This window comes from Oncorhynchus gorbuscha, linkage group LG24, assembly GCF_021184085.1.
Source record: "Oncorhynchus gorbuscha isolate QuinsamMale2020 ecotype Even-year linkage group LG24, OgorEven_v1.0, whole genome shotgun sequence".
In the NCBI taxonomy this organism is placed as follows: domain Eukaryota; kingdom Metazoa; phylum Chordata; class Actinopteri; order Salmoniformes; family Salmonidae; genus Oncorhynchus; species Oncorhynchus gorbuscha.
The window spans coordinates 3,293,778-3,308,840 of record NC_060196.1 but is presented as its reverse complement, the minus strand read 5'-3'; the positions used below and the strand labels follow the sequence as shown (position 1 = coordinate 3,308,840).

Sequence of the window (15,063 nt, the reverse complement as noted above, 5' to 3'; positions counted from 1 at the left end):
GGACAAAGTGCTCAGAATAATGCCCTGACATTGAAAAGGGATGACAGAGAGAGGGCGAGTCTCTGAATTGAAAGTAAATGGATGGCAAATGGGTGCATATGGTAATGGAGCATCTCCTCTCCTCCTCTCCTCTCCTCCCCTCCTCCGACTTCCTCTCCTCCTCTCCTCCCCTTCCTCTCCTCTCCTCCTCTCCTCCGCTCCTCTCCTCCTCTGACTTCCTCTCCTCTCCCCTCCTCTCCTCTGCCTCCCCTCCTCTACTCCTCTCCTCCCCTTCCTCTCCCCTCCTCTCCTCCACCTCCTCTCCCCTCCTCTCCTCCCCTTCCTCTCCCTCCCTCTCCTCCTCCTCCTCCCCTCCTCTCCCCTCCTCTCCCCTCCTCTCCTCCTCTCCTCCCCTTCCTCTCCCCTCCTCTCCTCCACCTCCTCTCCCCTCCTCTCCTCCCCTTCCCTCTCCCCTCCTCTCCTCCTCTCCTCTTCCCCATCCTCTCCCATCCTCTCCCCTCCTCTCTTCCTCTCCTCCCCTTCCTCTCCTCTCCCCTCCTCTCCTCCTCTCCCCTCCTCTCCTCATCTCCTCCCCTTCCTCTCTCCTCCTCTCCCCTCCTCTCCTCCTCTCCTCCCCTTCCTCTCCTCTCTCCTCCTCTCCTCCCCTTCCCTCTCCTCTCCTCTCCTCTCTCCTCTTCTCCTCCCCTCCCTCTCCCCTCCTCTCTCGTCCTCTCCTCCCCTTCCTCTCCCCTCCTCTCCTCCTCTCCTCCCCTTCCTCTCCCTCCTCTCCTCCTCTCCCACCTCTCCCCTTCTACCTCCTCTCCTCCCCTTCCTCTCCTCTCCTCTCTCCTCCTCTCCTCCCCTTCCTCTCCTCTCCTCTTTCCTCTTCTCCTCCCCTTCCTCTCCCCTCCCTCTCTCCTCCTCTCCTCCCCCTTCCTCTCCTCTCCTCTCTCCTCCTCTCCTCTCCTCTCTCCTCTTCTCCTCCCCTTCCTCTCCCCTCCTCTCTCCTCCTCCCCTTCCTCTCCCATCCTCTCCCCTCCTCTCCCCCTCTCCTCCCCTTCCTCTCCTCTCCCCTCCTCTCCTCCTCTCCTCTCCTTCCTCTCCCCTCCTCTCCTCCCTCTCCCTCCTCTCCTCCTCTCCTCCCCTTCCTCTCCCCTCCTCTCCTCTTCTCCCCTCCTCTCCTCCTCTCCTCCCCTTCCTCTCCCCTCCTCTCCCCTCCTCTCCTCCTCTCCTCCCCTTCCTCTCCCCTCCTCTCCCCTCCTCTCCTCCTCTCCTCCCCTCTCCTCTCTCCTCCTCTCCTCCCCTTCCTCTCCTCTCCTCTCTTCTCTTCACCTCCCCTTCCTCTCCCCTCCTCTCTCCTCCTCTCCTCCCCTTCCTCTCCTCTCCTCTCTCCTCCTCTCCTCCCCTTCCTCTTCTCTTCTCTCTCCTCTTCTCCTCCCCTTCCTCTCCCCTCCTCTCCTCCTCCCCTTCCTCTCCCATCCTCTCCCCTCCTCTCCTCCCCTTTCTCTCCTCTCCCCTCCTCTCCTCTCTCCCCTCCTCTCCTCCTCTCCTCCCCTTCCTCTCCCCTCCCTCCTCCTCCTCTCCCCTCCTCTCCTCATCTCCTCCCCTTCCTCTCCTCTCTCCTCCTCTCCTCCTCTCCTCCCCTTCCTCTCCTCTCTCCTCCTCTCCTCCCCTTCCTCTCCTCTCCTCTCTCCTCTTCTCCTCCCCTTCCTCTCCCCTCCTCTCTCCTCCTCCCTCTCCTCTCTCCTCCTCTCCTCCCCTTCCTCTCCCTCTCTCCTCTTCTCCTCCCCTTCCTCTTCTCTCCTCCTCTCCTCCCCTTCCCTCTCCCTCCTCTCTCCTCCTCTCCTCCCTTCCTCTCCCCTTCCTCTCCCCTCCTCTCTCCTCCTCTCCTCCTCTCCTCCCCTTCCTCTCCCCTCCTCTCCCCTCCTCTCCTCCTCTCCTCCTCCCCTTCCTCTCCCTCCTCTCTCCTCCTCTCCTCCTCCCCTTCCTCTCCTCCCTCTCTCCTCTTCTCCCCTCCTCTCTCCTCTCCTCCCCTTCCTCTCCCCTCCCTCTCCTCCCCTCCTCTCCCCTCCTCTCCTCCTCTCCTCCTCCCCTTCCTCTCCCCTCCTCTCTCCTCCCCTCCTCTCCCCTCCTCTCCTCCTCTCCTCCCCTTCCTCTCCCCTCCTCTCCCCTCCTCTCCTCCTCTCCTCCCCTTCCTCTCCCCTCCTCTCCCCTCCTCTCCTCCTCTCCTCCTCCCCTTCCTCTCCCCTCCCTCTCCTCCTCTCCTCCTCCTCTCCTCTCCTCTCTCCTCTCCTCCCCTTCCTCTCCCCTCCTCTCCCCTCCTCTCCTCCTCTCCTCCCCTTCCTCTCCCCTCCTCTCCCCTCCTCTCCTCCTCTCCTCCTCCCCTTCCTCTCCCCTCCCCTCTCCTCCTCTCCTCCTCTCCTCCCCTCCTCTCCCCTCCTCTCCTCCTCCTCTCCTCTCCTCCTCTCCCCTCCCCTCCCTCTCCTCTCCTCCCCTCCTCTCCTCCTCTCCTCCTCCCCTTCCTCTCCCCCTCCCCCTCTCCTCCTCTCCTCCTCCCCTTCCTCCCTCTCCTCTCCTCTCTCCTCTCCTCCCCTTCCTCTCCCCTCCTCTCCCCTCCTCTCCTCCCTCCTCCCCTCCTCTCCCTCCTCTCCCCTCCTCTCCTCCTCTCCTCCTCCCCTTCCTCTCCCCTCCCCTCTCCTCCTCTCCTCTCTCCTCCCCTCCTCTCCCCTCCCTCCTCCTCTCCTCCTCTCCTCCTCCCCTTCCTCTCCCCTCCCCTCTCCTCCCTCTCCTCCTCCCCTTCCTCTCCTCTCTCCTCTCCTCCTCCCCTTCCTCTCCTCTCCTCTCCTCTCTCCTCTCCTCCCCTTCCTCTCCCTCCTCTCCCCTCCCTCCTCCTCTCCTCCCCTTCCTCTCCCCTCCTCTCCCCTCCTCTCCTCCTCTCCTCCTCCCCTTCCTCTCCCCTCCTCTCCCCTCCTCTCCTCCTCTCCTCCCCTTCCTCTCCCCTCCTCTCCCCTCCTCTCTCCTCCTCTCCTCCTCCCCTTCCTCTCCCTCCCCCTCTCCTCCTCTCCTCCTCCCCTTCCTCTCCCCTCCTCTCTCCTCCTCTCCTCCTCCCCTTCCTCTCCTCTCCTCCTCCTCTCTCCTCCTCTCCTCCTCCCCTTCCTCTCCCCTCCCCTCTCCCTCCTCTCCCCTCCTCTCCTCCTCTCCTCCCCCTCCTCTCCCCTCCTCTCCCCTCCTCTCCTCCTCTCCTCCTCCCCTTCCTCTCCCTCCCCTCTCCTCCTCTCCTCCTCCCCTTCCTCTCCCCTCCTCTCTCCTCCTCTCCTCCTCCCCTTCCTCTCCTCTCCTCTCCCTCCCCCTCCTCCTCTCCTCTCTCCTCCCCTTCCTCTCCCCTCCTCTCCCCTCCTCTCCTCCTCTCCTCCCCTTCCCTCTCCTCCTCCTCCCCTCCTCTCCTCCTCTCCTCCTCCCCTTCCTCTCCCTCCCCTCTCCTCCTCTCCCCTCCTCTCCTCCTCTCCTCCCCTTCCTCTCCCCTCCTCTCCCCTCCTCTCCTCCTCCCCTTCCTCTCCCCTCCCCTCTCCTCCTCTCCTCCTCCCCTTCCTCTCCCCTCCTCTCTCCTCCTCTCCTCCTCTCCTCCCCTTCCTCTCCTCTCCTCTCTCCTCCTCTCCTCTCCTCCTCCCCTTCCTCTCCCCTCCTCTCTCCTCCTCCTCTCCTCCTCTCCTCCCCTTCCTCCCCTCTCCTCCTCTCCTCCTCCTCCCCTTCCTCTCCCCTCCCTCTCTCCTCCTCTCCTCCTCTCCTCCCCTTCCTCTCCCCTCCTCTCCCCTCCTCTCCTCCTCTCCTCCTCCCCTTCCTCTCCCCTCCCTCTCCTCCTCTCCTCCTCCCCTTCCTCTCCCCTCCTCTCTCCTCCTCTCCTCCTCTCCTCCCTTCCTCTCCCCTCCCCTCTCCTCCTCTCCTCCTCCCCTTCCTCTCCTCTCCTCTCTCCTCTCCTCCCCTTCCTCTCCCCTCCTCTCCCTCCTCTCCTCCCTCTCCTCCCCTTCCTCTCCCCTCCTCTCCCCTCCTCTCCTCTCCTCCTCCTCCCCTCCCTCCCCTCCCTCCCTCTCCTCCTCTCCCTCCCTCTCCCTCCTCTCCTCCTCTCCTCTCCTCCTCCTCTCCCCTCCTCTCCTCCTCTCCTCCTCCCCTTCCTCTCCCCTCCCCTCTCCTCCTCTCCTCCTCCCCTTCCTCTCCCCTCCTCTCTCCTCCTCTCCTCCTCTCCTCCCCTTCCTCTCCTCTCCTCTCTCCTCCTCTCCTCTCCTCCTCCCCTTCCTCTCCCCTCCTCTCTCCTCCTCTCCTCCTCTCCTCCCCTTCCTCCCCTCTCCTCCTCTCCTCCTCCACTTCCTCTCCCCTCCTCTCTCCTCCTCTCCTCCTCTCCTCCCCTTCCTCTCCCCTCCTCTCCCCTCCTCTCCTCCTCTCCTCCTCCCCTTCCTCTCCTCCTCCCCTTCCTCTCCCCTCCTCTCTCCTCCTCTCCTCCTCCCCTTCCTCTCTCCTCCTCTCCTCCTCCCCTTCCTCTCCTCTCTCCTCTTCTCCAGGAGTTGGACTGACATTACCACTGTTAGTTGGTTGGTTGCAGCTTCACAAGGAAGAGGGGAAGTGATTTTATTTTAAAGGGAGGAATAAGTGCTTGGGTCACACTTGTGATTCCCAACCCTCGGTGCCGTGTAGCTTTTTTGGAAGCATTACACATCTTGAAGCCTCCGTCTTCAATGGTGAAGTCTCTTCTACTACTATCGGAGCGCTACAGCTTATTACTATTGAGTGACTTCCTTCCAGAATGCTAGCGTGGCCTCTAAGAAAATAGCTGTTTGAGGCGTACGGCTTTTTCCGGCTTTCTCGCCCAGTGACTGCCAGCACACTGATAAGAGTATTAATGCTGTTTTTTGGTTGCCGCGTGATTGCTGCTAATAGCCACTCTAGGAAGAAAAAGGAAGAGGAGTGGAAGGGTTGATTTTGAATGGGGTTTAATAGGAGAAGATGGTGAGGCAAAGTTTGGGGAGTCAACCATCTTCCCTTTCCTTCGCAGCTCTATCAAAAACAAATCATTCAAATGGGAATCAAATCCAATGAAGGAATTGTTTAATAATGAAATAATAATTTAATGGGCTGACCTGAGATCTCTTATATTCTTCATTTTCTAAGTCTTGGAGAGAGAGATGGAGAAAGAGCGATAGAGAGAGAGAGAGAGAGAGAGAGAGAGAGAGAGAGATGCGGCTCTTGGAAGATGAGGCAAGCAGCAACCTTATCTATCGCAGACACTGTTATTGATTATGGGATTTCATTTGCAGCACATGCCACATGAAAATACGTTTTTTGAAGGGTTTGAGTTTTGTCTTTGGATTTTTCCTCGGTATCAAAGTTTGTTTAGAACCAAACCACATCGTCTGGTTGATGTTTGTGAAACTTATTTGTCTTTGAAGGTGTATGTGATCATTTTCAGTATATCGTGATGGTTGATACTGTATGTCTCGGTTTCTCTCTCCTCCTTCTACCTCTCTCCATCTTTATCCCCCCCTTTACCACCTCTCCCTTCCTCTTCCTCTCCCTTCGCCCAACGCCCTCTCACCCTCTGTCCCTCCCATATCTTTCTCTCTCTCACTCTCTCTCCCTCTTTCTACCCTCCTCCCTCCCTCTCTCTCTTTCTCCCTCCCTCTCCCTCTCCCAGTCTTTAAGAACCCGGTTTGTAAGGTCTACAAGTTCCAGACGGTGGATAGTAAATGGATGCTGGTGAGAGAGCAGATGGAGGAGTGTACTCTGTCCTTCAGCATCCCCAGACAGCTCCTCCACCTCTACATCCAGGAAGACATGGGGAGGTAAGCAAAAGCAAAACCTGACCCTGGATCAGTATTACATATGGGATAATGACTTGTCTTTATAAGCACAGTGATTTGTGCGAAGGTAAACTGCAGCTGAGGATCAGGTAAGGCCAAATTTAACCACTGGAGGTAGACATCAACACTGACATCGAATCAGTGCATAGGGAGAGCACAGACCTGTAACAGCCTTACTCTAAGCCTAAATCTAACCACTAGGAGGTACATTGCATTCATTTGAATAGGGAGACTATAGGTCTGGGCCTGCCTACATTAACAGGCCAATTTCAGAGATGGTTGTTTAAGAGCTATACTTAGAGAGGATTGAATTATTCAGGTATGTTTAACACTTCAAAAGGAGATTGTTGTACACATGCATACTAGTCAACCAGCAACACACACACACACATGTACACTTGCATACAGGCACACAGACGTTTGCACACGCACGCACACACACACATGCAGAGAGGGACACACAGAAAGAGAGAGAGAGAGAGAGAGAGAGAGAGAGAGAGAGAGAGAGAGAGAGAGAGAGAGAGAGAGAGAGAGAGAGAGAGAGAGAGAGAGAGAGAGAGAGAGAGAGAGAGAGAGAGAGAGAGAGAGAGAGAGAGAGAGAGAGAGAGAGATACACACACACCAACTCCCCCCAACAATGCGTTGTTCTGAACCAAAGTCCTGGAGCTTTATCGAGCTGAGAGTGGCTTTGAGGAAGATTAAGGTACTGTGTCGCTAATTGACTCTGCTCTTGATCTTGTTAGCTAATTAGTGGTCAACATGGCCACAAGATGATGAGGAAAAAGGGATGTGTATTGTAACAAAAATTATTCCAGATGACGTTTGAATCCCCCAGAATGTTCCTAGTGCAGTGTTAATGGGACATTATACTCAACAGACATTCAAGTTTGTCAGATGTTTTCATACCTCAATAGTAGTCTGATGATTTTGACATCTGGAAACATCTGACAAAATTAGATTTGGGAGTTTAATGTCCCTTCTTTAACCACAGTTAACCCTCATTAACCGTCAGTTGACCCTCATAAACCGTCAGTTAACCCTCATTAACCGTCAGTTAACCCTCATTAACCACAGTTAACCCTCATTAACCACAGTTAACCCTCATTAACCACAGTTAACCCTCATTAACCACAGTTAACTCTCATTAACCACAGTTAACTCTCATTAACCACAGTTAACCCTCTTTAACCACACTTAACCCTCATTAACCACGGTTAACCCTCATTAACCACGGTTAACCCTCATTAACCACGGTTAACCCTCATTAACCACAGTTAACCCTCTTTAACCACAGTTAACCCTCTTTAACCACAGTTAACCCTCTTTAACCACAGTTAACCCTCATTAACCGTCAGTTAACCCTCTTTAACCACAGTTAACCCTCTTTAACCACAGTTAACCCTCATTAACCGTCAGTTATCCCTTCCTTGGCAGGTCCAGGCTTGCCATTGTACTCAATAAAGGAAAGGTTAAGATCCTGCCAGTGAATAGATTATCCTAATCAGTTTATAAGAGAGAAGCCACTGTGATGGGTAAGAGGATCTCAGTGTTCTCTTCCCTCATGGGCTCTATGAGCGTCTGTCAGGACAGATCGTTCCTCAACACGCACGCCGTCCCCTAGCAATCGCTCATAATCCCCCGCCCATCATATAGTCCCAAGCGGTCGATCTCATGGTCAGCGGCAGTATCCCAAATGTCTCCCTATTCCCTTCATAGTGCCCTACGAGCCCTGGTCAAAAGTAGTGCACTTTAAAGGATAGGCTTCCATTTGGAAAAGATGGAGTGTCCCGATCGGCCCACTAGTTTGGAATCCCAAATCATTAAACTAGATTAGAACATTCTCAGACCAAGGTTTCTCTCAAGTTCTAGATTAGAACATTCTCAGACCAAGGTTTCCCTCAAATTCTAGATTAGAACATTCTCAGACCAAAGTTTCCCTCAAATTCTAGATTAGAACATTCTCAGACCAAGGTTTCCCTCAAGTTCTAGATTAGAACATTCTCAGACCAAGGTTTCCCTCAAGTTCTAGATTAGAACATTCTCAGACCAAGGTTTCCCTCAAGTTCTAGATCAGAACATTCTCAGACCAAGGTTTCCCTCAAGTTCTAGATTAGAACATTCTCAGACCAAGGTTTCCCTCAAATTCTAGATTAGAACATTCTCAGACCAAGGTTTCCCTCAAGTTCTAGATTAGAACATTCTCAGACCATGGTTTCTCTCAAGTTCTAGATTAGAATGTTCTCAGACCAAGGTTTCCCTCAAGTTCTAGATTAGAACATTCTCAGACCAAGGTTTCCCTCAAATTCTAGATTAGAACATTCTCAGACCAAGGTTTCCCTCAAGTTCTAGATTAGAACATTCTCAGACCATGGTTTCTCTCAAGTTCTAGATTAGAACGTTCTCAGACCAAGGTTTCCCTCAAGTTCCCGCCATTAAAAGCTATTATTTAAGCCTTGTTATTATCTGGTCTATTGCCTCTAGACTCTAACCTCTCTTCATACTTGCAGTCTGAGTAGAACAATACTTTAAAGCTAGAGTCCTTCATTGAAAGTATAACAAAGCCGTCACCCCACCTCTGTTTAGGTAAATAGCTACGGGATGGAGAAATGTAACGACTCTTAAATTCATAGCTATGGATGCAAGGACTGACCCTCCATATTTTGGAGGCAAGGACTGACCATAAAAATGATAGTGTTTTGAGGCTGTACAGCGTTTGTTTACATTTACATTGTTTACTAACATTGGAGTAAAACAAGCTTATATTCTGGGTTCTGATGGTGTATGACAGTTGAACTAAGCTCATGAGGCATTTAGATGTTCTCTTGTTCAGGAATCAATGGGAACATATCATTCATTTGTAAATGATGGATATAGCAATTAAGGACTTCAGAAAACGATCTCGCTCTGCCACTATACAATGGGTGTGTATGACACATGCTCAAAAACACAAGTACGTTATTGAGTTTGTTTACCCACACACATCAATGTATATCTATTATTCACTACCAGGTAGATAGGGAGTTTAAGAGCTTGTTTGTAATCCTCTTTAAACGATTTCAGGCGTTCTAGCTACCTCTTAGTTCTGTGTAAAAACTCAATCAGGCTTTACCCTTTTAATGATTAAGATACGCCTTTTAAGGCTGTGAAGTGACATACACACACACACACACACACACACACACACACACACACACACACACACACACACACACACACACACACACACACACACACACACACACACACACACACACACACACACACACACACACACACACACACACACACACACTGTGAAGTGGCATAGTCTCCTTCCCCGGCATCACTTTATGCTAATAGTGGCATCTCTATTTCTCCTCTCTTCATCCCTCGTTCCCTTTGATGTTGAAAGCCATGTTCCAACCTGATCAACAGGCCTGTTTAATCTTTGTCCTTGTGTGTGGGTGTATAGCTCTTGTGTGGCTCTTTGTGTGTGAGTGACTATGTGTGTGAGTGTCCCAATTATGGATGTGTGTGTGGGCGTTAAATAATATTTATCCTTTACTTTAATGAATTGATCTGATAGTTTCATGAATTCCGAGCTACGCCTACACTCCTTCCCCATTCAACAAGGAGGAAGTGAGCTGATCATCTTCTGCTCCTGTGAACTAAATAGCATCACAGCGGTCTGCCTTTGGTTGGTGGTTGATACTACGGCCTCTCTACACTACATTTCAGTAAAGCACAGTATATGGAAATCAGTAGGCTATAGTTCTCTATGTACTTGGCCGTCTACAGTAAAGGAGGCAGGTTGGGTTGTAAAGAAGGAGGCTTCTGTTTGTGAGTCGTCTCACGCAGGTTATATTGACCCCAGGCCCAAAGCTCTTGGTGATTAAATTGAACAGGCCACTATAACACAGCATGAAATAAAGTCCCTCACATGACAGGTCTTTGCTCTTTGGAAAATGTATTCTGTACCCCTCATCTGTCCAAGTCAGTTTGAACATAACATCTCTCTCTCTCTCTCTCTCTTTCTCTCTCTCTCTTCTCTCTCTCTCTCTCTCTCTCTCTCTCTCTCTCTCTCTGTCTCTCTGTCTCTCTCTCTCTCTCTCTCTCTCTCTCTCTCTCTCTCTCTCTCTCTCTCTCTCTCTCTCTCTCTCTCTCTGTCTCTCTCTCTCTCTCTCTCTCTCTCTCTCTCTCTCTCTCTCTCTCTCTCTCTCTCTCTCTCTCTCTCTCTCTCTCTCTCTCTCTCTCTCTCTCTCTCTCTCTCTCTCTCTCTCTCTCTCTCTCTCTCTCTCTCTCTCTCTCTCTCTCTCTCTCTCTCTCTCTCTCTCTCTCTCTCTCTCTCTCTGTCTCTCTCTCTCTCTGTCTCTCTCTGTCTCTCTCTCTCTCTCTCTCTCTCTCTGTCTATCTCTCCTTTTCTTTCTTCTGCTTGTCTGTCTGAGGCCTCTGTCTTCTTTTGCCCTCATTCCCTACTGTGTCTTGTTCTTCAAGTCTCAGTGTCTTGCTCATGTCAATCTTCTCTGCATTTGTCTCTCTTACTCTTTCTCGCTCTCCTTCATTTTCCCTACTCAGTGTCCCTCTTAAGGCCTGTGATTCATTGTCACCCCCCGTCTATCTCTCTCTTCCCCTCTCTCTATCTCACTGGCGTAACGCAGTTTCTCTGCCCCCGCAAGGTCAGAGTTTCATTATGCAGTGTACTATCTATAGCTTTCTACCACATCTCCCTCCCTCCTTCATCTTCCCTATTCATTGTCCCTCTTAAGGCTTGTGACTCAGTCTCCCCCTACCCCCCGGCACACACACTGTTGTTCACCCACTGACCCCCAACCACCGCTGTCTGCCCAGCATCAAAATAACCCGTCTGGGCTGGGGCTGACGCCTCTTGATACACAAATAACAGTGGTTTAGACAGAAGAATATGGATTACACTGAATGGTTGCAATCTGCTGAAGAGCATGGGAATGGTGTTTGACAAAGCAAAGTGGCTATAGCGCTGGAATCAGACAGCATCACAGAGAGAGCATCTCCCACACACACACACACACACGCACGCACGCACGCACGCACGCACGCACGCACGCACGCACGCACGCACGCACGCACGCACGCACGCACACACACACACACACACACACACACACACACACACACACACACACACACACACACACACACACACACACACACACACACACACACACACACTGCATTCTCTCATGAGCATTAGAGCCCTCTCCAAATCCCAGTGGATGGCTGGGTTAGAACAATATGTTTGATTGGAGCATCGAGGCCTCATGAAGTGGGTCTACTTTAAACCTCACTACGCCAACCCCCACGAAACGACACCTATCTGAACGTCCCCATCTCCTACTCTGCGAGAGGGCCAATATCATTATCTCTGTCGGCAGTGGTGTCGGATTACCATACAGAACAAAGAGAAATAATCCTTTTTTTCTCCCTCTTCTACCCCAAACTGATACTGGAGAATATTTTTGTTCTGTTTTAAAAGAAATCGGGTGCCTTTTGTGCGCTGACTAATTTAAAAAGATGCTAATCTTCTGGTTGAAAGTGTTAAGGCTACACGGGAAGGAACTTTACATGGGAACTCATCATTGTTCTCTGAGGAAATCTCCACACAATTAAGGGTGGCTGATCTTAGCTCGTAATGAGACACCGGCATGAGATACTGAAGTTCCCTTTTTACGGAATATTCTGGAAAGCGAAAAGTCGGAAGCCCACTTGGTTCGGCTAGATAAGTCTCTGTTACTTATGGTAATCAATATTAATGGGGTAGTTACTCTATTTTACATGTTTTTAGATATTTGTTTTGTTACTTGAAATCAGTCTATGGACAAGCACTGCAATCCACGCTGGTTTTGTTGAGCTAGCCACTGTCAAGAAATGCTAATGAGGGAACAAATATATAAATATATAATAATCATGGAACTATCCCTTTAACTCTCTCCCATGATGTTGAATCAATGCTCCCTATGGCCGTTACCCACAACTCACCTGTGGAGCATAGCCGAACAGCGTCTTGGTCACAGAGCAATGTGTTCCACCACTAGGTCTGCCATAGCGCCTATATAAAGTAGGTCCTTGCTCCCCGGGATCCTTGGGATGGGTAGGATCCTTGGGTTTAGGGTAGGGACGTCCCAAGGACCCCGGATAGCGCTACTCATGTTGTTTACTACCGTAGAGAGAGGGTGCACTTTAAGGTGGAAAGGGGGGTCATGGAGAAATGTTAACTGCACCTGGGCACCATGGCACTATCTATCTGGCTACGTTTACTTCTGTGCCATTGTCAATTGGGTTTGGTGAGGGTGGAGGGTGGTGATAGATGAGTTGATATGTTTGCAAATGTCCCTTAATCTCTCACAAAATACACATCATGCAAACATTTTGAAAGATGATACGTATGCAAATGAATTAGAATAGATCAAACAGTCTGATAACATATTCCTAAAGTGGCTAATTGACATTTTAGTGAGTCTGATTAGCAGCACCACACTGTCTGTAGTCTGAGAAACATTGGATCCGTTGTCACGAATAACACATCTCTATTAAAGCAAATAGCCCACCGAAACCCCCTACGTATCATTGAGATCAAGACCTTCTTTACAGTGGATAGTACAGGCACCGTGTCTCATATCACGTCTGATCACAGCCATTCAGATGATAACAACGACCCAGCCGGCTAAGGAAAACTCACACACAGGCGGTGGCCTGGGTATCAGCTTGGACGCCTCCGGCGACAGGTGGTTATTTCCTCGGCAATGACCTCAGTTTACCTCGGGCCCCTAATGGCAACGTGTAGGGGTATTTTGGCCCTCCGGCTACACGCCTCACACGCACGCCTCGCTACGAGATCAATCCGGTTGCCGCGGCGATCGAATTCGACAAAACTAGAGAAGAGGGCTAGATAGAGGGGTTTATTCTTGGTTAATGGGATCTGGGTGGTCGGATGTCTCTGACTGGGAGAAGAGAAGAAGGGGTGATGATGGTAAACGAGTGGATAAGTGGACAAAATGGCTTCTAGCCTGAGGGTGGGATTTGTTTCATAATGATCAGTCTATCGACTAAACATTGAGGCTCAGGGATGGGGTAAATGGTGTGTGTGTGTGTGCATTTGTGTGTAGGTACTTGTCTGTATGCTTGCGTGCGCGTGTGTGTGTGTGCGTGTGCGTGCGCGTGCGTGTGCGTGCGTGTGCGTGTGCGTGCGTGTGTGTGTGTTCCTGCATGCATCAGAGAGGTGTTAATCGGTCTGTTAATACACTCACCACTGTGACAGTTAGGGTCATATGACTCAAACCAGAAGACAATGAACAGCATTAGTCACAGTGGAGGCAATCTAACCGTGCTATTGGCCATGAGCCAGCACAATAGCATTAGATGATGCTGGGAGCAGGGGGTCATAGAATAGGTTCAGTCTTGCTGGATAATAATGTATGTGGTTGTGGTGAACCTGCCACAGCAATCTTTATGAATGTCTTGATTTACAAAATGCATGTATTCTGTAATGATCTGCATCCTCTCAGTGACAGTCCTGTATATCTCTACCCAGTAAAGACAGAACAGGGATATGCGCTTCTTCTGAGCCGGGTTCCTCTCTAGGTTTCTTCCTTCTACGGAGTTATTTTAGTTTCCTGGCCACTGTGCTTCTGCTTATGTCTCTGCTTGCTCGGCCGGGCTTTACAAATAAAAAGTATTGATTGATTTACTGTCTCTCTCTCTGTTCTTACTCTGTCGCTCTCCTTACTTTCTCTCTCCCTTTCTGTGTCAGTGGGATATGAGTTTGATTGAACTGAGCCGACAGAGTCCGGTTGAAAAATTCCTTGTACTCCGTAACGATCCATCTCATTGACATTCCCTGTGGATCCGCTGTCATTTCAGGATACAGGAGTTGAGGGACCTTGGGGAACTGTCTCCCCACTGGGACAACCTGAGGAAGGAGGTGATTGGCCGTTATGGACAGGTGATAGCTGCCTACCAGGAGACCCTGGCTGAGCTGAATAAGATCACTGGTACGACTTACTACATGCACACAGGCAAGCATGCTTGTATACGCACAGACACACACAGAGTCACTATATGCACACACATATTTACACTATGCACACACACTGCTTTATGCCCTATACCATGCTATAATGCTCTCTACCTCTTAAAAGGGTAGAGGTACCCTTGAGAAGAAGCAAGCATTTCTGAAATCCCTCTCTGTGAACACCCTTGCTGAATCATCTTATTTGGGTTTTGTTTGGCCTTTTCTTGTTTCTGTTTACCACATTGCCTACGTTTCTGTAATTGCCGATGTTTCCCGTTTCGTCCTTGTCACACAGACAAACACATGTTCCTCCGTCTCCAGTGGACTGGGATGCAGTGGATGCCTTTGTACTTATCATTGCTTGGTAAAGAGGTGGAGTCTGAGGCAATGACTTATCAATGACCCAAGCACTGACTCTCCTACCATTGTGTCGCTGAGTTGTCGTAGTGATGCTGCAAATGTACATCAAATCAAGTTTATTAGTCGCGTGCTGAATACAACAGGTGTAGAGACCTTACATGGAAATGCTTACATACAAGCCCCTAACCAACAATGCAGTTGAAAAAAATATGAATAAGGAAAGTAACAAGTAGTTAAAGAGCAGCAGTCAAATAACAATAGCAAGACTATGTACAGTGGGTACCAGTACAGAGTCAATGTGCGGGGACACCGGTTAGTCGAGGTAATTGTGGTAATATGTACATGTAACAGAGCGTAGCAGCGGCGACACCAAGGAACTTGAAGCTCTCAACCTACTCCACTACAGCCCCGTCGATGAGAATGGGGGTGTGCTCGGTCTTTCCTTTCCTGTAGTCCACAATCATCTCCTTAGTCTTGATCGCGTTGAGGGGGAGGTTATTGTCCTGGCACCCCCCGGCCAGGTCTCTGACCTCCTCCCTATAAGCTGTCTCCTCGTTGTCGCCGATCAGGCCTACCACTGTTGTGTCATCTGCAAACTGAATGATGGTGTTAGAGTTGTGCCTGGCCGTGCAGTCATGAGTGAACAGGGAGTACAGGAGGGAACTGAGCACGCACCCCTGAGGGGCCCCTATGTTGAGGATCAGCGTGGCGGACGTGTTGTTACCTACCCTTACCACCTGGGGGCGGCCCATCATGAAGTCCAGGATCCAGTTGCAGAGGGAGGTGTTTAGTCCCAGTGTCCTTAGCTTATTGAGGGCGCTATGGTGTTGAACGCTGAGCTGTAGTCAA

General features: G+C 50.9%; 1 protein-coding gene across 7 annotated transcripts in view; it reads left to right on the top strand.

The window, feature by feature from the left end:
- The window catches only part of LOC124012699 (type II inositol 3,4-bisphosphate 4-phosphatase-like), a 235,042-nt gene that overhangs the window by 147,507 nt on the left and 72,472 nt on the right, over positions 1-15,063 (top strand). For all 7 annotated transcript variants that reach the window (XM_046326580.1, XM_046326579.1, XM_046326581.1 and 4 more), the window contains 2 exons: positions 5,663-5,810; positions 13,704-13,834. In XM_046326580.1, the coding sequence (XP_046182536.1) occupies positions 5,663-5,810; positions 13,704-13,834 (279 nt within the window). The remainder of the gene's footprint in view (positions 1-5,662; positions 5,811-13,703; positions 13,835-15,063) is intronic.